Raw genomic sequence first — 21,812 nt, 5'->3', positions numbered from 1 at the left:
ACAGCAGCCAAAAGAAGATTATGGAGTAGACTGGACATAAGCAACACACTTGGGGTGTTACTGGCTTCCATCACCCCTATATGGGACCGTCTAGTTGCAGAAAAACGACCTCAGGGTTCTCACTGATTGTTCATTATGATGAGTTGTATAATTATTTCATTATATATCACAATGTAATATTAGAAATAAAGTGCACAATAAATGTGCCTGATATTTCTGTTCACAAATGCGTATGTTTGCACTGTTCAGTTCGTGAACAAGAAGCACCGGGCAAAATTTTGCTTCTGTTCACAAACTCCGCATCAGATAACAAATACAGCCACAGCCATTTTCCTCACACAAACACAAATCCAGCCATGTTCCCCCAAATCGTAAAACAAATTAAATTCGTAAACCAAGGTACCACTGTAATGTGCTGGAATTCCCCTACCATGGAAAACTGTCTTCTGTAACTGGTTTCTGGTGCCAAAAAATTTGGGGCCCCCTGGTTTATGTGGTCTAATGCTCACAGTTTTAAAAATGCTAAAAATGTTTGCTTGCTTCTCTGCAATAGATAAACTGTGACTGTTTTTCTCTATTGTCTTTTATTAGACTTTGTTCAGAGAAATTAATTCTTGGAGTGTTAGGGTGTACTTAACCATGTGTTCAGTTTTCTTTTAATAGTTTTATTACATAATGCTGTTTAAATAAACTACTGTATGCAGTATATTTTAATTTTTAAATGTCTAATTGTCCTGGTATAATGCAGTCAATCATGATTGTTGTCTTAATATATTGTAAAACTAAATTGTTTTTGCTAAATTGCTACCTTGTGTATTGGTTATAGTCACGTAGCTAGAAATGTAGTAGCTATGCTACTCTTAGTCAATAAAACAATCTTGCTTTACAGACATTCCTCATTTAACCAATTCATTTCTATGTCTAGGTCATTAAATGAATTGGTTGGTAAATGAGGAATTTTGTATAGTGTTTACATTACAATATTCAAAACAAAGAAATAAAGGAAACTCCAGCTTGATAACTTTGCTTTTATTTGCATAACTCTGACTTGCAGTGCTGTAATGTGTAACAGAACATAATAAATTGTTAAACAGTTCATTAAACCAGGAATGTCTATTACAAAAACATATGTTTTTAATTGGTAAATGGGCATTAATTCTTGCACTCTGTGTTTAACTTTTTTTTGCAGTTCTGTGTACCTAAGAAATTATACACTGCTGTGTAATTACTAAACTATAATTCTAGGTTTTGGCATAATTAAATAATATGATTTCTCACCAAACTGGCAATTCATTGGTTTGCAGGAGAAAGGTGACTCTAAATATATACTTAGTGCACTTTTCTGACAAAGCTAAACTTGTTTAGCTGGGACAAGTTGGTTTTCTTTGACTAACTTGGTTACTATGTTTCTTAGTACAGGCCCCTGTGCTTTGCTCTCCTTCCTTTTTCTGCTTCCTTATAAACTTTGTAACTTTTGACTGTCAAAGTTGGAATGATTAGGGCCCCCACTGTTTTCTCTTCATTAGATGAGAATGAACTTGGCAATGGACTCGAGATAAATTTACCCTAAGAACCAGTTTCTAAATCTGTTATTGCTCAAATAGCTAAAAAGAGGGGTTTTTTTAGACACTCACACGACTTGCCTGTCATTTCCCCTTCAACATGGGATCTGTCCTTTTCACCAGACGGTTTAAGGGGTCTCACCAGAGTCAGCAAAGCTGTAGGTTTGCTGACTTGTGCCACAGGAAAGAATTCTAGGATGAGAGTCCTTAGAAGGCTTTATTAGGCAGAGCCAAAGAAGTACACACTCAGAGGAAATAGGGTACAAGCCCTCCAGAGAGTCACATTGTCAGGAGTTGGGGGTTTTCATGTGGTTTTGGAGCATGCTGGAGATGGTCCATCTAGGAGGTGCAGGAAACCCGATTGGTGGGCTACGTTAGAAGGTGAAATAGTTGCATGCGTCTGATGTTTAGGGAAGTTGTGCACCTCCTAATGTTGCTTCCTTGAGGCTGGGAATCTCTGGGAAGAAAGAGGCTCAATTAGTGGCTAAAAAGCAGGGGCCCAATTTACAGGCTTATCATATCATCAAGACCCTTAGGAAAAAAAAATTGTTTTAAATTTCCTGGAAGGAAAAAAAGGCATTTTAGCCTCAGGTTACTTTGTGTCCTAAAGCGGCAGTTTTTCTTAAAAACACAATTTTACAATTATTATTTCAATTCCCCCGTTTTTCTTCCTCCGTATCCACACCCCACACCGGGGGTTGAACCCAGGGCCTTTTGCACTGAGCTGTATCCCCAACCAACCCTTTTTCATTTTTTAATTTTCAGGCAAGGTCTCTCACTAAATTGCTAAATTGCCCAGCCTTGTCTGGTTTCTACCTCTCCTTATCTTGAGATATCTCGTTATCTCAAATGTGTATTCAGAGCATCAAAAAGAATCACCTGAGTCAACCCTAGCAAATAATAAAGAGTTACAGAGGTCATAAAAGAAGGGTTCGTGGCATGACTGCCTGAAGCAAAAAGCCCTTCCAGCAGGCGGTTAGCTACCTCCTGACTTTGGCTTGGGCCCCACCATATTTAATGGTGCTCTATTCAGTTTAAACCTCGGCCTGCCTTCCTTGGGCTCTAGCTGCCTTTTGATGGAATCCACACACCAATCAATTAATAGCCAGCCGGATGACACAGCACCTCGAGGCCCTCAGGATCGAGGACTGGACTCAACCCAGACAGGGACTGTAATCTATATAGTTCTTCAAAAAGTAAAACTTTTTTTTTTTTTAGAAATAGGCTGCCACCCAGGCCTGTAATCCCAGCACGAGGGAGGCTGAGGCAGAAGGATCGCTGAGATGTCGAGGCCAGCCTGGGTTACCTAGGGAGTTCTAGGTCGGCCTGGACTACAAAGGGAGACCCTGTCTCAAAACAGGAAATAGGCTGATTCTCTGACTTTCCCCATGCTGACCGTAACCCCCACTCGCACCCCAACTCACCCAGACCTGACAAACCGGAGGATTCTGTACTTCCAGCCCTCTGGGCCAAAGCTTGGGTACGTCTACAAACATACCTTTCCTGGCTTTCGTTTTACCCCTTCTATAACGTGGAGCGGGTCTGTGCGTTGGGGGATGGGGTGGAGGTGGGTGGGAGGAGCTGGGCTCCCTAATTTGGACAAATTGTAAATAAACCAATTTTTCCAATTTTTCCATTTTCCTAGGCTTTTCCCATACTTGATTGAGAGTGGGCGAATGAACCCAGTAACCCAGCTGGCACCAACAGGAGAGCTGAAGCAACGCCCCCCCCCAATTCCAAGTACAGACGGGAATTGGTGGCTGCAGAAATTCCAAACACTGAAGCAAACCTGGCATAAGAATAAAGGGTTTCCTTAACACTGGGACAACTAAATTGTGACTCTGCAAAAAGGTATGCAACGCCTGTAATTTTGGAGATAAAAGTAAGACGCATGTGCAATTTACAAACTCCCTCCTTCAGAAAGCTCTAGAACACCCTTGCGGTTTTTTTCCCAAACTCAGCCGGGAGACTGGCAGGCGCCTGTCCCTTTAAGAATCTGGTCGAAGTCTTTTTCTTCTCCCGGCCCCACCTCCCCGCCCTACTGGCTTGGCCCGGGCTCCCACCCCTTTCTCAAGCGGCTCCACTACGGGTTCGGCAGCCCATCCGTCATAGCAGCACCGTCACTGATTGGCTTCTTAGGCTACGGGCCGGGAGGCGGGGCGGAAAGGCCGGAGAAACTAGTTTGTTGGCCGCACCTCGGCGGTGTGGTGGCGGTAGCGATTCTGAGCTGAGGCTTGCCGGCTGAGGAGCGGCGGCGGCGGCGGCGGCGGGCAGGGAGCTCGCGGGGCGGCCGGGGCTGTGTGAGCGCGGCGGGCGGCAGCGCCCCGAGAGGTGAGTGCCCGCCCGGGTCCCGGCGGACTTGTCACCCTCCGGACGGGACCAGAGCCGCGGGCCGCGGGTGCCAAGGGGAGCGAGCGCGGCGCGGCCGGGGCCCGAGGACGAGGAGGGGCCGTCGCGCCCGTCCCACCGGGGACCCCGCCGAGGGCGGCTTCGCGCTCAACCCCGCGCGGCGAATGAATTGTTCTGCAAATGGAAGATGCGCGCGGGAGCTCTGCCCCTCCCCTGGGAGCGGTTGATTCATTGAGCCCTCGGACTCTTAAAGAGGTTACTATTGATCCTGGAGAGAGAAGGCTGGGCGAGGAGCGAGGTCCCCGCGCCCTGGACGCCGAGGCTTCGAGTTCAGCAGGGGCCACGTCTACATGGCCCCAGGCCGGTTGTGCCCCGCCTGCACCCGGCCGCTCCGCGCCCCCCAGACCACCGAGCAGTCGGAGAGAAGGGGTCGCACGCCCGGGGTCACACCCGCTGCCCACCCGTGGCGGCCACCTGCAGGCCCGGCCTGGCTCTCCGCTGCCCTCCCCTCCCCTCCCCGAGTCTTGCCTGGCTCCGGCCCCGAGACCCTGGCATCCCCGCCCCCCTGTTCTCCCTTGTCGCTGCTTTAGAAGCTTTTTCTTTGGGGAGCGGGGGGGATTCCCGGGGGCAGCCAGACACATTCTTGTGCTCTGCTTCAGGGACCCTTTCCATTGTCTCCCCCACCTCCTTCTGCCCCTTCCCCCGGACTGGAGGCCCTTCCTATTGAGCTACATCCCCAGCCCTTTATTTTGAAACAGGGATTCAATAAGTTGCCCAAACTGGGCTTGATGTTATGATCCTCTTGCCTCAGCCTTCCAGAGTGCTGACCTTGCAGGCATGCGCTACCGGAGTGTTGGAGCACGGAAGAGTTTGTATAGAGATCTGACCAGAGGAACTGGGGCATGGGGTGGACCCCAGGCCCCTCTGGGTTTAATCTGGACGCCCCTGGTTCCTGCTGAGCCTTGCCCCCGGCAAGACTCACCAGGCTGTGGCAAGTCAGGGCAAAGTGTGCCAGGTGTGTGCTAGGTTTCCCTCTGACCTGGCGAGAGACAAGGAAGAGGGGAAGTTGCCGGGGGCACAAGGACCTGGTTGGTTCCAACACAGAAGCAATGCTCACTAGGTGTGCTGCTGGGGTTTCCGGGGGCGTTGGGGGCATTGGTGATGGCTTGCATTTGGGGGGCCAGGAAGGCGTGGGACACTGGGCTCCACCCCCCAACTCCCCCACCCCCGCCTTTGAGTTCACCAGCTGTGCCTGGAGGCTGACAGCCTTCTCCCAGCCCCCGCAGTCACTTCACCTTTGAGTCATTTGTCGCAAAGTGACTCCAGGGAGATTGCTAAAAGGAAAAGTAGAAATGGAAGAATCCTTCATCCTGAGTTGTGGGCTGCAGCTGGATTTATGCGTGTGGTGCTGAGAGAAGAGCTGCGGGCCGTTGCACGCTCCGCATTGGCGGCAGTGTCTGCAGCCCAGTGGCCCTTAATGGAATTTTAAACCTGAGGAGGGCAGGAAGGAAGGAGAAATGAGCAGGCTGCGTTCTTCCCTTGTCAGGTAGAGGGAGGCGGACAGCTTAGGGTGAGGAGTCACTTACTTGGTGGGCGGTTGTAGTCATTCAGGCACATTAAGCTGGTTAACGCATTCACTGTTTGAGCTGACTTTGGCGAGGGACCCTGCATTCAGGGATCTCCTAGACAGGGTTGTTGGGGTGGGGGATGCGGAGCCCTCACGTGAGTGTGTGGAGAGCCCCAGTGATACAGTCAGCAGGAGGACCTGAAGGGACACGGAGGGGACAGTTGGCGAAAGCCCCTGGACTAAGAGAAGTTGGGAAAGGCACAGGACAGCCCCAGTTCCCCAGCCACAGGCATCCGGCTTTCCTCCTAACACCCGAACCCCTCCAGGGTTCATTCAGGTGGATGGCGGCTCCAGGCACAGGTGAAGTCCAGGACAGGTGGCAGGGAAGTTTGCTCAGCTGTGGTGGTCCAGCCTGCACCGCCTGTCCACATTTGCAGGAGCCTGGATAGCTTCTGAGTGCAGCCTCTTCCCAGAGAGCCCTGGGAGAGCCCACCTGCGGAAGCCAAGACACCATAGTCCTTCTGTACCAACCAGCAATGTGGGTGTGGCCTGGTGGGCGTCGGTTTTGGGGAGGGCAGAGCTGGCACAAGCAGCAGAGTGGTCAGGCGCAAATGAATTGGCTGATTGTGCGGCTGGTTTTCATCTAATGTAGCAAATTTCATAATTGAATTGTCTCAGCTGCTCGGGGCGTTGAAACATTTTCCCAGCCAGGAAACGCTTATTTGCGACAAGTGGGGTGAGGGGTCAGGAAGAGGGGAATTTGTGACTTCCCCAGGTGAAGGAAGTCAGCCCGTTGCTGGACCACCTCCTACGGGTGGCAGCACTGAAGGTGTCTCAAGAGGACGGACGCTGGTTGGCTTCTAACCATCACGTTGCTAGACTGACTCGAGTCCCACAAGGGCATTAGGAGGGGAGAGCAAATGTGGGGCTCAGAGGGGTGGCGAAGGTTCCGGGCTGGGGAGGGCCCTGTTGTGCCCCCTCAGCACTGGGTCAGTGGAGGGAGCTTAAGCTTTGGACCCAGACTGGGGCTCAGGCGCTGCCTGCGGTCTGCGGCGGAATTCCTCCACCCCACTGAGGCTTCCTGGAGATTTCCGGGACTTTATGAAGGTGAAGTAGCGTACTGGGTGGAATCCCCTAGAGGCGTCCGCACCAGTTGGCCCTGGGTCAGCCCAGCTCCTCTTCCCTTCGCCCCACCCGCTGGGCACAGACTCGAAGTCTGTTGCTGACTTGCAGCCCTGTCCCGTGTCCCCTCCGCTCCCACCCCGCCTCTTTCTACTAAGCTTTCTTTCCAGGCCCCGTCTTGGTGCTCTTTGGGGTGATAAAAGGTGAGCATGTGTGGCTTCTTGGCCTGTTTTTTATTTTTGTTTTTATTGTTTTGTTTTTTTGGCACCAGGGATCGAACTTGACCTGTTTTTTAAAAGTGGCAGCTCTGTAGTCTCAGGAAGCTGACTAACTTGGAAATTGCACCCTATTTTCTTCAAGGACATGCATAAAAATCTTGCCAGCTTTTCCTTTTTTATTTTTATGTTATTTATTTTTTTGGTGCTACTGGGGATTGAATCCAGGGCCTTCACCCGGAGCTTCATCCCCAGCTGTTTATCTTTTTTCTGAAATAATTTGGAGACAGGGTCTCACTAAGTTACTAAGTTTCTCAGGCTGGGCTTGAATTTGCAGTCCTTCGGTCTTAGCCTTCTCGAGTGCTGGCATTATAGGCATGAGCCACCACACCCACTTCCCTAGCTGTTCTTTCCCCCACAGTGATCTTCCGCAACCTGAGTTGGGTACATCTGTGAAGCTAGCACAGGCCACCCTGTTTTCAGTGCAACCGAGGCCTAAGGCCAAGTCCACCTCTTCACCCTCCCACAGTTGATTCCTGAGACCTAGAAGCTGTTGGCAGAAAGAGCAGCTGTTGGTGGGAAGCCTGTGTGCCTTGCCCCTGCCTGGCTCTGTGGTTGTCCGGGTCCCTTACTCTGTGGGCTTCACTCAGGTTGCTCTTGTGCTGTCAGTGAGTGTTTCACTGTAGGCCCTGAGTTCCCCACTTGAAGGAGGAGAGGGGTACAATAGGCGGGCTCCTGTTTCCTTTCTTAGGTTGGTGAGCAGAGACGCCCGAAGATTTTTCCACCACAGAGCTTTTCTCCCCCAGCCTCCGTCAGTTCCTTGCCCCTGGCCTCAGAGTCTGGGGCCTGATTGTGCCTAAGGCTGAGGGGTGGTGAAGCCGAAGGACTGGGTCAGGGAAATATTGGTCAGCGTCCAGGAGGAGCAGGCATGGGCTCGAAGGAAGGTAGCATGTAGGTGACTCATTTCCCAAGGTGTCTGGCTGGGCAGTGAGTGTGAGAGCCCCCAGTGACCCCCTCTCTGGAGTAGATGGCGTGAGGCGTAGCCTTCAGATGTCCCCTGGGCACAGAGCCAGGGACACCTCCTAGAAGAGAGATGGAGAAATGGACAAAGCACCCAGCAGCAAGAGGGATTAGGAGGGAGCCCTGGGGACTGGAGGAGGAGGCTGAGCACCAGGCTTTTGCAAGGAGGCTCCTGCAGGACCGGTTGGATGGGTCCTCCTGCTGATCAGGCCATGGGAGAGCTGTGGCTGCTGCTGCCCGCAGGCCTGCTCGCCTAGGACCGAATTCATCCTGGGTATCACCTGCTAGCACCTCTGCCGTGTGGCCGGGAGTAGGATGCATGGAGAAGAGGGAAACCAAAAAGCCTTGCTTACTTCCTGCCTGTTCCTGTCAGGTCTCCATGCGGGGTGCTGACCGCAGATCAATCCAGGTTGAGTAAAGTTAATTTCCTAATTAAGAGAAGCTTTCCTTGTCCAAAGCCCAAGCCGAGTGCCTGCCAGCTCTCCAGTTGGCCAGGCCTATTTGACTAGGCAGGAATGAGGGCTGAGAGGCAGGGATCTCTTTTTCTAGAAAGCATGCAGTGCACCCAGGGTCCAGAATCTTAAGTTCTCCTTCACCCTGACTGGGCCCAGGAGACCAGAGGCAGAGAGTCTGTTGTGGATTCATGGCCAGCTCCCTTCGAGCGCCAAACATTCAGTGCCTTCTCAATGGCTTACTTTGGACTTGACCCTGGAGAAAGAACGTCAGGCTTTAGGAGGGGCCCTAGTGGGGTGCAGTAGCACACACCTGTAATCCCAGCGCTCTGAGAGGATCACAAGTCCAAGCCCAGATGGACAATTTAGGGAGACCCTGTTTCAAATTAACAAATGAAAAAGGCAAGAGATGTAGTTCAGTGTGCAGGCCCTGGGTCCAGTCTCCAGTACCAGACATACTCACAAAAAGGGGGGCTCTGCTTGGGAACTCAGTATCTGCAGGTGAGGCTGCCAGGTAGTCATGTGGTCATGGCAGAGTGCTAGGGAGTAGTGTGTCAAGGGACCCTGCCTCAGTTTCCACATTGACCAATATAAGGGGGAAAATGAAGTGTCATATGAGTCTTTCTCCTTGTGTGTGTCCACAGACACAGATTATGTACGGATTTTGATTTTCCATAAGTTGGATCCTACTTAGCACTCTACAACTTCTGTGATATAGTATGTGGAGGAACATGTTCCCTTTTCATGGCCACGTAATGTTCCTCATTGGCCAAACCACCCCATCTTTGATCCTATTGTCTCCTAATGGGAGACTTTTGGATCATGCCTGATTTTGCTCCACATGATCCCTGCTGTCCTGGGTCATGTGTCTTTATGAGCAAATGTGATTGTATATTCACTGAGTTACATCCCCAGCCCCCCAGCCCCTTTTTATAATTTTGGACAAGGTCTTAACTAAGTTGCTAAGTTTCCCAGGCTGGGCTTGAACTTGTGATCCTTGTGCTCAGCCTCCAAGAGTGCTGTGCTGGAATTACAGGTGTGCACCACCATGCCTGGCTCAAAAGGTGATAATTTAAAATTTTCATTGTTCAAGCCAAATGCCTTTCACAAAGAGTTAATTTATTCTCCCACCAAACATGGCATCCGAGTGGCCATTTCTCCATGCTTTCACCTATCTTTGATGTTACCCACATTTTCATTTTCACTTAATACGATGGAGGAAATCTCAATATTCCTTTAAAAAAAAACTGATGTGGTTTATTCAGGATTTCTCTTTTGATTCTAATCCATCCATCTTTCCAGTGCTCAAGGGTTAGCGAGAGAGAGCTGGTTCAGTCTCCTGTTGGTCTCCCGGCCTCGGCCGGGCTTGGAGGGCAGCTCCTGGCCCTGTGAACTCATCTGTGAAATGAAGCCCTCTCATCCCTGCCAGCCCTGCCCCCAGCCAGCTGCTGTGCACTGTGCGTGGGAAAATGTTCCTGAAAGTTCCTTTTAGGCTCAGAAGCTCTGTAAACACGGGGCGGCACGGTTTGAATAGTGAAAGCCAAGCACCTGAAGGGTAGAGCATGTGAGTGAATCGGAGTGTTTCCGACCAGCCAGCGTGTCCAGGGGCCGGGGTTGACTGCTTCCTGGAAGAGGTGGCTTGGGGTGAGGCCCTCACTGGGCCTGAGAGGCTCGGCTCTGCTGGCGAAGTGTGGGCCACCTCCTGTCCTGCCTGCAGGAATGAAGGGAAGAGCCTGCCTGGCAGTGAGTTCCCTAAACTGTTCCTGAAAAGGCTCTGGAAGGGGCCCCTACAGTCGCAGACCTGGTTTGCTTGTGCTAATAGAGGCCAAAGGCTGCAGCTCCAAAACTTTGTGAGTTTCAGTGTATATTACTTTGGGATCCTTGTTTTTTCCTGTAACTGGAAGCTTTAAAACAAGCAAAAAATTTACCAAAAGGGCCTTTGTGCTACATTTGGAGATGGAAGGGGAATGAGAGGAAACTGGAGATGGGTGGGGAAGGAAAGGGAGATCTCCAGACCATGGTCCCCTGGCAGCCTGAGGCCCTGTGATAGAGGAGTCAAGGATGTTCGGGCACCCCTGCAGGAACTGCTTACCACTGGCACCCAGGTGCCTGGGGACATTCAAGGCAGGTTGCCCTGTCATTTCCCAGGTGGGCTCACTCCCCCTTTCAAAAAGCAGCATCCAGCCTTGCTGCATTTCCACTGCTACCCGGAGAGGATTCAGAACTAAGCCAAGAGAAGGCTTCTGTCATCCCCACCAGCTTGACCTGGTTGGACAGCCTTGGGGACAGACATGGTGGGACCCGGGGGAGTAACCAAGGGGACAGATGGGCCCTGGAGCACTCTGATGGAAGGTTCCTGATGTGTACCTCTGCAGCTAATAAGGGAGGAGGGCTGGAGGTCAGTTTTCCCTCTCCCAGGTGCCTCTTTATCCTGCAGGCTGAGTAATGGGGCGTCTCACTGGGAGGCAGTGTGAGTGGTCTGCTGGGAGCTGGGACATGAGTGGGCACCCTTCCTGAGCCCCTACCCCACTTTAGCCTGTGCACAGCTTGCAGGCAGGCATTTTGCCCCATTAGCCTGAGGTGGAGTCACCACGTTCCCTTTCAGGCACCTGGATCCACTGGTCTATCTGTGTTGCAGGAGGTTGCAGCTGCAGTTTTTACCATTCCAGCCAGGGATTTTTACTGGAAGGCACAAACAAGCAAAATGTCAGGGTTTGGCTGGGCAGCTAGACCCTGGGATGCTGCCACAGATGAGGCAGGGGCCACTGCACAGAGGTTCCTTAGTGCAAAAAGCAAGACACATTTGCACATGGACACACACCTACCCTGTTGCTGGGTGGCTTCCTCAACTATTTTTAGCATCTGCAGTTTTCTTCTAGGCAGCATATTGTTGGGTTTTGCCTAGAAAATTGCACCTGAACACCTCCTACTTGGCAGCACACGCTAGCCTGGGGAGCATAAGCCATGTGGCCCCTTTCTGTCCGGGACGTTGGGACTTTGTTAAATGGAATTGTTGAGCACCTGTTATTCACTCTTCACTGAGCTCTGTGCCAGGGACAGAGATAAATAAGACGGCCCCTGCTCTCCAGCCTTACACATCTGGCCACTGGAGAATGCAGATGGAGCAAGTCCTCCTGAGCCTTTTAGATGAGCCCGTGATGTGCGTTAATTTTATTTATTTATTTATTTATTTTTGTACTGGAGATCGAACTTGGGTCCTTGCACTTGCAAGGCAGGCAGTGGAACCACTGAGCTAAATCCCCAGCCCATGTGCGTTCAATACGAAGACACCATGGCCTGAGGCTGAGGGGACTTCCACAATAGTCACCGCTTATCTGCAATTTTACTTTCCATGGTTTCAGTTACCTGTGGTCAACCAGGGTCTGAAACTATTAAATAGAAAATTCCAGAAATAATTTGATATAAATAAGGTTATTATAGTGTATCATTACAGATGTTCTGTTAGTTGTTGTTGATCTCCTTCTATGGCTAATTTATAAATGAAACTTTATCCTAGGTATGAATGGATGGGGAGAACAGTACAGTGATTAGTGCCATCTGTGCTTTTGGGCATCTGCCGGGATCTTGAATAAGTAAGGGAAAGAGTTTTGTGTTAGTTTCTGTTGCAACGTAACAAATGTGCACAAGCTTAGTGGCTTAAATGTTCTCTCTCATTAGTGCACAGTTCTATAGGCCAGAGGTCTAGGCTGGCTCATCCAGCTCCTGTGCTTCACGTCACAAAGTCTGGGTGGAGGACCTGAGGCTCTGGGGAAGAATCTGTCCAAGCTCTTTCTGCTTTGGCAGAATTGGGCTCCTCGGCTTGTAGGGCCGAGCTCCTGTCTCCTTGCTGGCTGCAGCCAGATACCTGTCTTAGCTCCCTCCACTTTCAGCCCTGCTGGGGTGGGGGGGCACATGGAGTCCTTTCCGGCTTCAAAACCCTGGCTTCTTCTGCGCCCACTGGAGAAAAGGGCTCTTCAAGGGCTCATTGATGGCAATCAGGGCCCCCAGATGTCTCCCTGTCTTAGGGTTGACTTAAGAAATGGTGCTAAGGTAACATTAATTATACCTGGGGCAAACGTTGATTGCATCAGCAGGTCCCTTTGTCCTGTAAGGTAGCATGTTCCCAGGAATAAGACCACAGGCGGAGGTTAGGGGACCCTCCTGGAACGGAGCCTGCCCCAGGGTTAAACTGGGTGGGCTGTGTCAGCAGAGACAGTGCAGAACAGCTGCATCTCTTAGGAACTAAGTGAATTGTGTGTCCTTGACTTGTGTTTTCTCATTTAATTCTCAGGACAGTCCCTTGAGGTAGGGACAGCTATCTTCACTACAACTTTCCAGATAAGGAAACTGAGACTCAGCAGATTTAAGTCCCTTGGGCCAGGTGCGACATTTAGTACCCAGCATCCTGCATGGGGTTGGCGTCTCCAGTTTGATTTGTGGAATGCAGTTGAGGGCTGGTCTTCCCCAGCTGGCATTGAGAGTGATCAAATATGAAGTATGTTTGATGACTCAGGAAGGGGACAGACAGTGGGCCCACTCCCCTGGGCTCAGCAGGGCTCTGGATTATTTTCATTCTTATTTCAGTAGGTATGGTGGTTAATTCACTTGCTCCTCCCTGGAAACTTGGGTTTCTAATATGTCCTGGGCATCAAAGAGGATGCAGGATACTGTCCTTGAGGATTGGCAGATATAGATAAGGACACAAGACACTGACCTGAAGGAATAAAAGATGCTGGCCAGCAGGAGGAGAAACATTTCAGTACCACAGCAGAGATACAAAGGGTGCTAGCTAGAGTGTAAAATCCCAAAGATGAGACAGGGCGGCCCCTCACTCACTTCAGTGACCCGAGCACCTGTAGGCCCAGTCAGTGCATGGCAGGTGCCCAGAAATTCCTTGTTACTCTTTTCTTTTTGAGCACATACTGTATGCAAAGCCCTGTGCACTGAACAAGTATAAAGTCTAGAGGGGGTGAAAAGAGGGATTAGGGAGAGAGGGGACTTGAGCAGGGAAGGCTGGGGAGGAGAGAAGGGAGTTCAGAAAGGGGGACCTGTTGAACAAGCCTGGGGCCAGAGCTTCCTCCCAGTCTTCCAAGTAAGAGATCAGCAGTCAGCAGGTTACCACTGGTGGCAGTGAGGAGCCCCTGGGGCACAGGGGTCCTGTTCTAAGCCAGTCTGCAGCAAGAGGGCAGGACTGGGAAAGAAGGCCCAGGGCATGGGCCCACAAAGGAAGGTTTAATGGACTTGGTGGCCAGAGAGTTAAAAGTATACATGAGTGAGTGGCTATTTATGGGCACCGCACCATGGATTTGCTATAAATACACAAACATGCAATTTCTCAAAGCCAAGAGTCATCACCTGCAACGCCCACGTGCTGTGGCCAGAGCACCGCCCTGTACTTTGCCTCTGGGCCCCGTCTCTGAACACTGGGGAGGCCTGTTATTTCACAGTGAGGTTGTTTTTCCTTTGCTATCTGGGATCAAACTCGGGTCCTTCCACTTGAAAGGCAGGAAGTGGAACCACTGAGCTAAATCCCCAGCCTGAGCGAGGCCTGCTACTTCGAAGGAGGGTGGGTTGATCGTTGGGTGAGGCAGGCCCCTGCTAGCTGAGGAAGGGGCCATCGGGCTGCAGGCAGCCTGTGAGAAGGGAGGTGCCCCTGACCCCAGTAGCTTTGAGCACGTGGTAGTGTGAGCCAGGGAGGGGAAAGGAAACCCCATGCAGGTCCCCGTACTTCGACCGAAGCTAAAAGCATGGGTGATGTGGAGGGTAAGGACGTTCTGCTAGCCTGGTCTTCTCAGATTCTTTTGAGGATTCGCAGGTCAAAACTATTTTCGTGGTAACACAATGATGGGTTTGCCTCGCTCATGCACTTTCTCCCGAGTGCGTAGCTCCAGGAAGCAGTGTTTTCTGGATGACCCATGCACTGTGTTACAAAATCACGCCTGGGTAAACCATCCATTCCAAATTTGGGGCGGGCCAGCTGAGGAGAATGTCACAGAGTACAGAAGTTCACTGATAAGCTCAGGTTCCACACCACAGTGAGCCTTTCAGAAACTACCACTTGTCCAGTCTTAGCTTAAGTTGAAGAATATCCAGTTATGTAAAAGGCTGAAGCTGCCCGCCCCTGTCCAGCCAGCTGTCCAGAGGAGGCAGGATTTTCTTCCTAGTCTCTTGTCAAAACTCATCTCAGCAGACTGACTGCAAAAGCAGATTTCAGCCACTATTCTCAATAAGAGGTATCTTTGGGAAATTGATTTATCCAAGACAGTTCTTGTTTATGTGTACAGCTAATGGATTTATTCTTATTTTTAAATTAACGTTTAAATTTTTTCTCAGTTTTACTTTGAAATATAGTGATCATCTATAGCCAAAACCACATCAACAAAGGCAGCTCAGGGCCTCGGTCATGTTTAAATTGTAAGTAAGCCGAAAACCAGTGTACCCCTCACGGTCCCACAGGGTGGGATCTGCATCCGGGCCCGGAACTGGCTCTACATCCCTTTCCTCCTCTAGTTGTTCAGCAGCCCTTTGGGGTCATGGTTATTTTTATTCCCAGGCCGTAAGCAAGGACTAAGGTACTGAGGATGTGATTGTGGGTGGGGAGTGGCAGAGCACAGGGGACCAGGCTGCAGGGGCTTCCAGTAATGATGCCACCCCCACCTCAGGTGTGTGCACATCGCTTCTATTCTCGGAGCCTGTGTTTGCCCATCGGGATGGGGTCACTGTTGTCAGAACAGCATTTGTGTGGTGTGTATGTGAATAGGTAGTCCAGTTCTCAGCATGTGCAAAACACCCTATACACAACTCTTGTCATTTCGGCACCTAAAATCCGCTGCTGCAGCTGTGTCATACTCTGCTGTGGGGATGCAGCAGTGTTTGCATAACCCAGCTTCATTCGTGAGCACTGAGGCTGTTCCTAGCCTTCGCTACAGTGGAAGTTCATGACCAAGTGTGACAGAAGGCGAGTTCCTAGGAGCGGAAATGCTGGGGCAGAAGCGCGTGTGCCTGTCATTTCAGAGCACTCTGCCTCGCTGTTCTCCTCAGAGGGTCCTGGCCACCTTCCCCTTGTTCTCTGGATGGGGACAGGAAGTGCAGTGCTTTGGGCGCTAGGAGACAGGAGGAGGAGTCCACTGCCAGTTTATGGCCAGTGCTTTACTCTAGTTTTTTCTGCTCTCTAGGACAAGTTCTTTTCTCCAGGCTGTTGCCTCAGGTGGCTCGTAGAAAGTGATACTTGGGTCAGCGTGCTTTTTGTTTTTTTCCTACCAGGAATGGAGCTCTGGTCCTTGAGGCTGCAAGGCAGGTGGCGGAATCACTGAGCTAAATCCCGGCTGGCCAGCGTGCTTTTAATGGCTGTGGGATCAGACCGAAGAAGAGCATTTGCATGGGCCAGGCGGGAGGAGGCCCCTCAGGACTCTGTGTTTGCTTAGGAGGGGGCTGCACTCTCTGCTGTTTCTCTTTCCTGCTCACTCTTGGAAAGGAAACCAGTTATTTCACCGGGTGGGAGAACCTGAGTGTTGGGTTGTTAGTCCCCTCTGTGGCTAGGGCAGTGGTCTGATAGGGGTCTGGAGCCGCAGCTGGGCTTGGGGGTGACCCCCAGCTCTGGGACCAGGGACAGTTGCATTCCCCCCACTCCTGGGTAAGGGGAAGCAGAGTGCAGCAGGTCCATCTGCCACCCTCCCAAGTGGGGAGAAGCCTTTTAGCAGGAGTGGCTTCTGCTTGGCTTGGCCCACTGCCTGCTTGGGGAAACAACTTCACGATAGCATCACATCAAAATCTTTGGATATTCTGCAAGTTTATCTAAAAAAAATAAATCTAATTCAGCCAAAGCTGGTTTTGTTTTTGGATAAAAATTCAAAAACCAATGGGTAATCTATGTAAATAGGGAAGGATGGAGGGGTGAAGGGCGCACAGGTAATGGGGAAAAAAATAAGAACCAAGATACGTTATGTTCAGGTACAAGCACCCAATGATAAATGGAAATGTATTGTATACCTAAAATGTACCAATAAAAGAATTTAAGAAAAAAAAAACCCAATGGGTGAATGTGTTAGTGAATCATGGTTAGTATGTTTCTAAGGTATGAAAATGTAGTTGATCACCGCAGGATAAAACTACCATGTTAAAGGCTGGGGATTTAGCTCAGTGGTTCCACCGCCTGCCTTGCAACCGTAAGGTCCTGAGTTGGATCCCCAGTAACAAAAACAAAAACAAACAAAAAACAAACTACCATGTTTCGTGAGGTGCCAGAGACAGGTCTGGTGTCTGTAGCAAATGAAGGGCAGGAAAATGGCAACCATGAGAAAAGTTAAGATAGAAACAGTATAAAGAGTATTCTGTAATTGCAACAATTTAATTTTTATTTACTTTTTAAAAATGTGTCCTATGGGAATTGAACCCAGGGCCTCACCTATAGTAAGTGGATGGGCTACTGCTGAGCTACACACCCCCGGCCCAAATGCAGAAATTTCAACATGTTTGTGGATGAGAGCTGGAAATGATAAGCCAAAGTAAAAAGAGTTCTTCTGTTTGCAGCATTTCTCAACCTTTGCTTTTCAGCACCTTCCCAGCCCAAAAGCTTTTAAATTCGCCCACCCCTGTTACTTTTCATACCACCCCTCCCTGTGAAAATCCTGTGTTATGAGAGTCTGGGAACTTGCATGTCTGGCTCCTCTTGTTGCTGCTGTCTTTTCCGATGGAGCTCCTGGGTGTGTCTCTGCTTGGTCGGCAGAGCTGTCACTGAGGAGGCAGGACTCTGGGTGGAGAGATGGGCCGTGACCTTTGTGGCCTTGTTTGCCCCTTCCCAGGCTGGGCGTGTGGCTGGAACAGTCCCTCTAGAAGAATTCTGCTCTCTGGCTTCTCTCCTCGGCAAGACAGGTTCTCTTTGGAAACATACTAAGTTGGTGGTGGGCTGGCCACTTCCATGCTTGGTATTTGAGTAGCTGAACAAGTCCTGGGAGCTCGTCAGGTCCTTCCGAAGGTGGCCTTTCTCAAGCACGTCTGCATCTGAACACAGAGAGTGAGTGAGCCAAGAGTGCCCACCGTTAGCCACTCCGCTCAGGAGAGAGCTGAGCTCATGGCCTGCAGTGGGTGTCTTGGGGCAGGAGGCGAAATCCTCTTTGGATGTCACTGGCGTGTCACAGAGGCTGGTGAGAAAGGCTGCTCCATGGGGCGGAGGGAGAGGGCAGTGTCCTGGTGGCAAACTTGGGGCTAAGCTTCGCAGGCCTGGGACCCCTTTGGTGCGGGGAAGGGGGGCCTTGGGTTTGAATGCCAGCCCTTCCCAGCCTCGAGACTAGGTCCTAGAGTGTAGTTGCGGGAACACCCTGGAGCTGGAGCCCTGGGCTCTGCTCACCACTCCCATGGGGCTTTGGGCAAGTTCCTCGCATCTCTGGGCCTGGTTTCCTAGCCTGTAAGTGTAACTGTCCCCAGGGCTGTGGTGGCGATTGGATGGGACGGCATGGGTGCTGCTTCCTTAGCAGTAACCTGTGAGCTTCTGTTTCTCGTCTGAACTGCCGAAGTAGTGGGCATGTGGCAAGATGGCACCTCCTGGCGCTCTCGGGGCTACACTTTCCAGTCCTCCCCTCTCCCTTTGGCATGGTGACTGATGTGACAGGGCAGCAGCCCTATCACCCGGGTTTCTGGGGCCAGCTATGAGAACATGTCACAACCACAAAGCATGCAGTGTGAGCAAGTAACAAATCTGTCCAGGAAGGCCGCTGCAACCCAGGGCTGTGGGCTGCTGTGGTGGACCCTTGGCCACCCCATGCAGACTGTCAGTCGTGACCGTGCTGCCGCACTCGGTTGTGAAGGTTGGGTCGCATATGCAAAATGCCTGATGCGGTGTCCCGTACACGGCAGGCGCACGTTTGATGCTCTGTCTCGGCCGGGTTTTGCGGGACTTGACCCCCGGCCTCTGTCCTGAGCCTCCCTGGGAAGGCAGAGCTGCTGACTGGGGCGAAGGCGTCTCATTTGCATCCATGGGGTGTGGCCACTGGAGCCGAGCTGAAGCAGCCTCTGGCTCAAGTGTGAAACCTTGGTTGTGCCATGCGCAGGGGGCACTGAGGCACTGGCCTCCCTGTCCCTTCCCAGCTCTGGCTGCAGGCAGTTGGAGCCTGAGGGAGATAGAGACAAAGAGCCATTGGGGAACGTGCATGTGTGAGAGGGTGACCGTGGCTTCAGGAGAGCAGGTGGGAGGCGTGCTGTCTTGGTGTGCTGTGTCCGAGGCGGGGAAGGGGTGCCATCCTGGCCTCCCTTTGTGGGGAGCTGGCTGAGACAGGGAGATTCGGGGGCCGCCTGAAGAGAAGACCTGCGTATCACCAAGCCGTGCCCGAAGCAGACCTCTTCACCTGCCTCGGGCCCTCCCTGCGTGCCAGTATGGGAGGCGCGGGGGGTGAGGCGGGGGTCAGAAGGTGCACCTTAGCACGACGCCTGTGTCTTCCCCGCGTGGAAGTTGTTCCACAGTGAAAGGCTGAAAACAAAACCAAAATAGGCATTTATGCACAGCGGGAAATATGAACAGCCCTGGTCTCTGCATTTTAAATAAAAAGCAGGGTCCGTACCATTTTGAACCTAGGGTCTCATGCATGCTAAGCACACACACTGTCACACTGAGTTTCACACACCCCACCTCCTGGTCCTATAATTTTTTGGACAAATATAGATAAAGGGTTTTTTGTTTGGCTTTTTTTTGAAAAACGGCCATTGCAAGGCAGAAGCATCCAGGGAGAGAGGACTCATTGTCTGATAGAGACTGCACTTGAGTCTAGAATGATCTGTGGCTCTGCTTCATTTTGAGTTAACTGGGATTATCTGCCTGTGGCACATGCTTAGCTCATGTTGTATTTGGAAATGGCAGGGATGGATACCGCTGTGCTCTGTGGGCCTCCTGAGCTGGGCCTGGGCTCACGAGGGTGGTGTGTGATGTGAATTGGGTTTGCTGTGCGTCTCGGGCCTGGGTGGGGAAGGGATGGAAGGTCCATTCCACCCCATCGAGGGGAGGCTGTGCAGGTTCCACTCCCGGTGTTGGGGTCACATCAGTTGAGCACTGGGCATGCATGGTTCCACTTTCCTGGTTCCCCTGTGCAGTCAGAGAGTATGAAACAGCGTATGTGGGAACAGTCTGGGCCTCATGACCTCATCTGTCCCTCGGGTCTGGCTACCTCGCTCAGATACGACAAGCCAGTGAGGAAATGAACGGCCGCTGTCACTGGAAAGCTGGCCCAGGCCCAGGCCCAGCTGCCCACCAGAGGTGGGCCAAGCTAGGAGACAGCCAAGCAGGTGCCCTGCTTGCTGCTCTTGGCACAGAGCGGCCTCAGGCCGGGTAGCTGGTAGGGGTGGGGACCTGGCTGCTGCAGGTGCCAGTTACTGGTGTCCTTGCTGTGGGTTTAGCGGGTCACCAATCAGCTCTGGGGCCCTGGGCTGCCCATCCAGTGTTAGCCTGGAGTGGTCACTGCTTCATGCCCTTCCCTGGGCAGCCTTGCTGCTGTTGGAATTTGCTCCACAGTTTGCACTTTTGAGCCTTGCTTCATCCTGCCCCTCAAAGGGGGTCTCCACTGGGCTGCCCTCGCAGGCAGCTCTAGAACACAGCGTGGAGAGGACCCAGCCCTGGCCCGGCAGCCCCATGGCCAGCTTCCTCGAGAGCCTGGACTGGACCCACAAGGGGGTCAGTGAGGGAGTGGAATGCACCCCACAAGGGCCCTGCCCAGGCCGGGAAGCCCAGAGGGGCTTGTGGTGTGCTGTTCACCCATGCTGGTGGGGAAACCAGGGCCCTCTGTCACCAGCCAGCCCGGGCCAGCCCCGTGGATAAGCAGAGGAGCACTAGCTGTGGGGAAAGGTCTTGGGCCTGGGAGTCTCAGCCCCAAATTGGAGTCCTTCCTGGCCCTTGTCCCTCTGAGCCCCCAGTGTGGTCTCCAGATCAGAGCAGAGGTAATAAAGGCTCCTAAAATGGCCCAGTGCAGTGCAGGTGTAGGTGGGGCGAAGCCACTGGGTGAAGGGCCACTTTAAGGAAAGCATCCAGTGACAGACGGGGTGGAAGATGGGTTTAGCAATCACAGCAAGGTTTGGGGAAACATGTCACAGAGTCCGGCATTCACATTGGGCAATTCCCATCCACTGGGGGCCAAGCCATGGGCATGGATCTGACTGGGTCAGCGAAGCCGCTTGGTCTCCATGATGCCCCATCCCAGGGCCAGCTTGAAGGACACATGGGAAATGATTGCCAACAAGTGAGTGAATTGTGGAGGCCAGAGTGGGCCGAGGATTACTCTCTGTAAAAGAGGAAACTGAGGTACAGAGGAGGGGAGAGGTGGTCCAGGGCAGGGGTAGACCTGAACTCAAACCCTCACCCTACCCTGGGCTGGCCTGTGATCCTGGAGCCCAGTAGCCTGGGCTTTGAAGTTCACCCGGCAGTGTGCCCGGCCCAGATCACAGGGCCCCTCTGCCCCCTGCCCCCTGCCCCAGCCCAAGAGTGTGGACCTTGCCTGGGCAGCTCTCCCTGATCGTTAATTTGTAACTTCTCCAGTTCTTCATCAGGGGAGGAGAGAGGGAAAGATGCAGTTGGACACTAATTTATAACTTCACTGAAGCATGAAATCGCTTCCTTTTGGGCGGAATATGAGAGGAGTCATATACTCTGAGAATTAAAAATGCAAAGACCGCCACCCTCAGTCTCCCGCAGGAGGAAGGCACCACAGATGTTTTGCGGTCGGGACACTGAATGCAGCTTGGTTTTGGCTGCTGCTTCTTGAGCACATGATTTCTCTGCATATAGCTGGAGACTTCTTTTTCCAGAACTGAACCGAACCGTATCAACTGGGCTTTGCAGGGTTTTGGAAATCCTCCCTGGTTCAAATTCATTTGCATTTGAATCAAAGCCAAAGTGCTTGAGTCCCCAAATTGAAGCAGGTGGTGAACCTATGTCTATGTTATTGCTCAGACCGAGTGCTGAGTGCCAGGTCCTTGGGGCTGGCCGAGGAGGCAGGAGAGCTGCCTGCTGAGACCCAGGACCTGCAGTCACCTGGAGGGCTGGTGGCTCTGAGTGTCTGGTCTTTGCGGAAGCCAGTCTGGCATGCTTCAGTGTTGGTCGTGCCCCACTGCTGTCCTGGGCTTTGTCTCTGAGTCTCTGTCAGTGCCTTCACCTCCAAATGCTCACTCATCCCAGTTGGGTGCAGAGGGCTCCAAAGACCCTGGGGTTCAGCAATCACAGCAAGGTTTGGGGAAACATGTCTTTAAGGTCCAGAATTCATATTGGCAGTTCCCATCCAACAGGGGCCATACCATGGTAGAGTGTGTCTACACAGAGTATCTCTCCAAGGGCAGGGACCGTCTGGCTACTACAGCTTGGATCCCAGCTGGGGACAGGTGCCCTGGGAGCAGGGGCAGAGAGGAAGGCTCTGGGCTCTTCATGGGTCCTTGGAAATGTGTTCAGAAGTCTCCAGAGCAACCTGCAGGAATCAGTCTCCTTGGGCCAGGGGAGGGCAGAGGCCGGGCTTCATAGCCAGACAACCCACCTGGGCCCTGCTGTACAGCTGGC

General features: G+C 51.9%; 1 protein-coding gene across 6 annotated transcripts in view; it reads left to right on the top strand.

The window, feature by feature from the left end:
* Positions 1-3,745: 3,745 nt before the first annotated feature.
* Positions 3,746-21,812, top strand: part of Klhl25 (kelch like family member 25) — a 55,526-nt gene continuing 37,459 nt past the window's right edge. For 2 of the 6 annotated variants that reach the window (XM_004852732.4, XM_021264791.2), the window contains exon 1: positions 3,746-3,893. Coding sequence is in view for 4 of the 6 variants with exons in the window: in XM_087188509.1 (XP_087044635.1) it covers positions 20,450-20,505 (56 nt within the window). In the remaining 2 variants the exon portion in view is untranslated. Of the gene's footprint in view, positions 3,894-3,955; positions 20,506-21,812 lie in introns of those variants that run through there. The other 4 variants (XM_087188508.1, XM_087188507.1, XM_087188509.1 and 1 more) reach the window with 4 other exon arrangements.

The sequence above is a fragment of the Heterocephalus glaber genome, unplaced genomic scaffold, assembly GCF_053883595.1.
Source record: "Heterocephalus glaber isolate CG9 unplaced genomic scaffold, H.glaber_assembly_v1.0 deba00001531, whole genome shotgun sequence".
In the NCBI taxonomy this organism is placed as follows: Eukaryota; Metazoa; Chordata; class Mammalia; order Rodentia; family Bathyergidae; genus Heterocephalus; species Heterocephalus glaber.
Note: the sequence above shows the minus strand (reverse complement) of the source record. Positions and strands in the feature narration are given on the sequence as shown.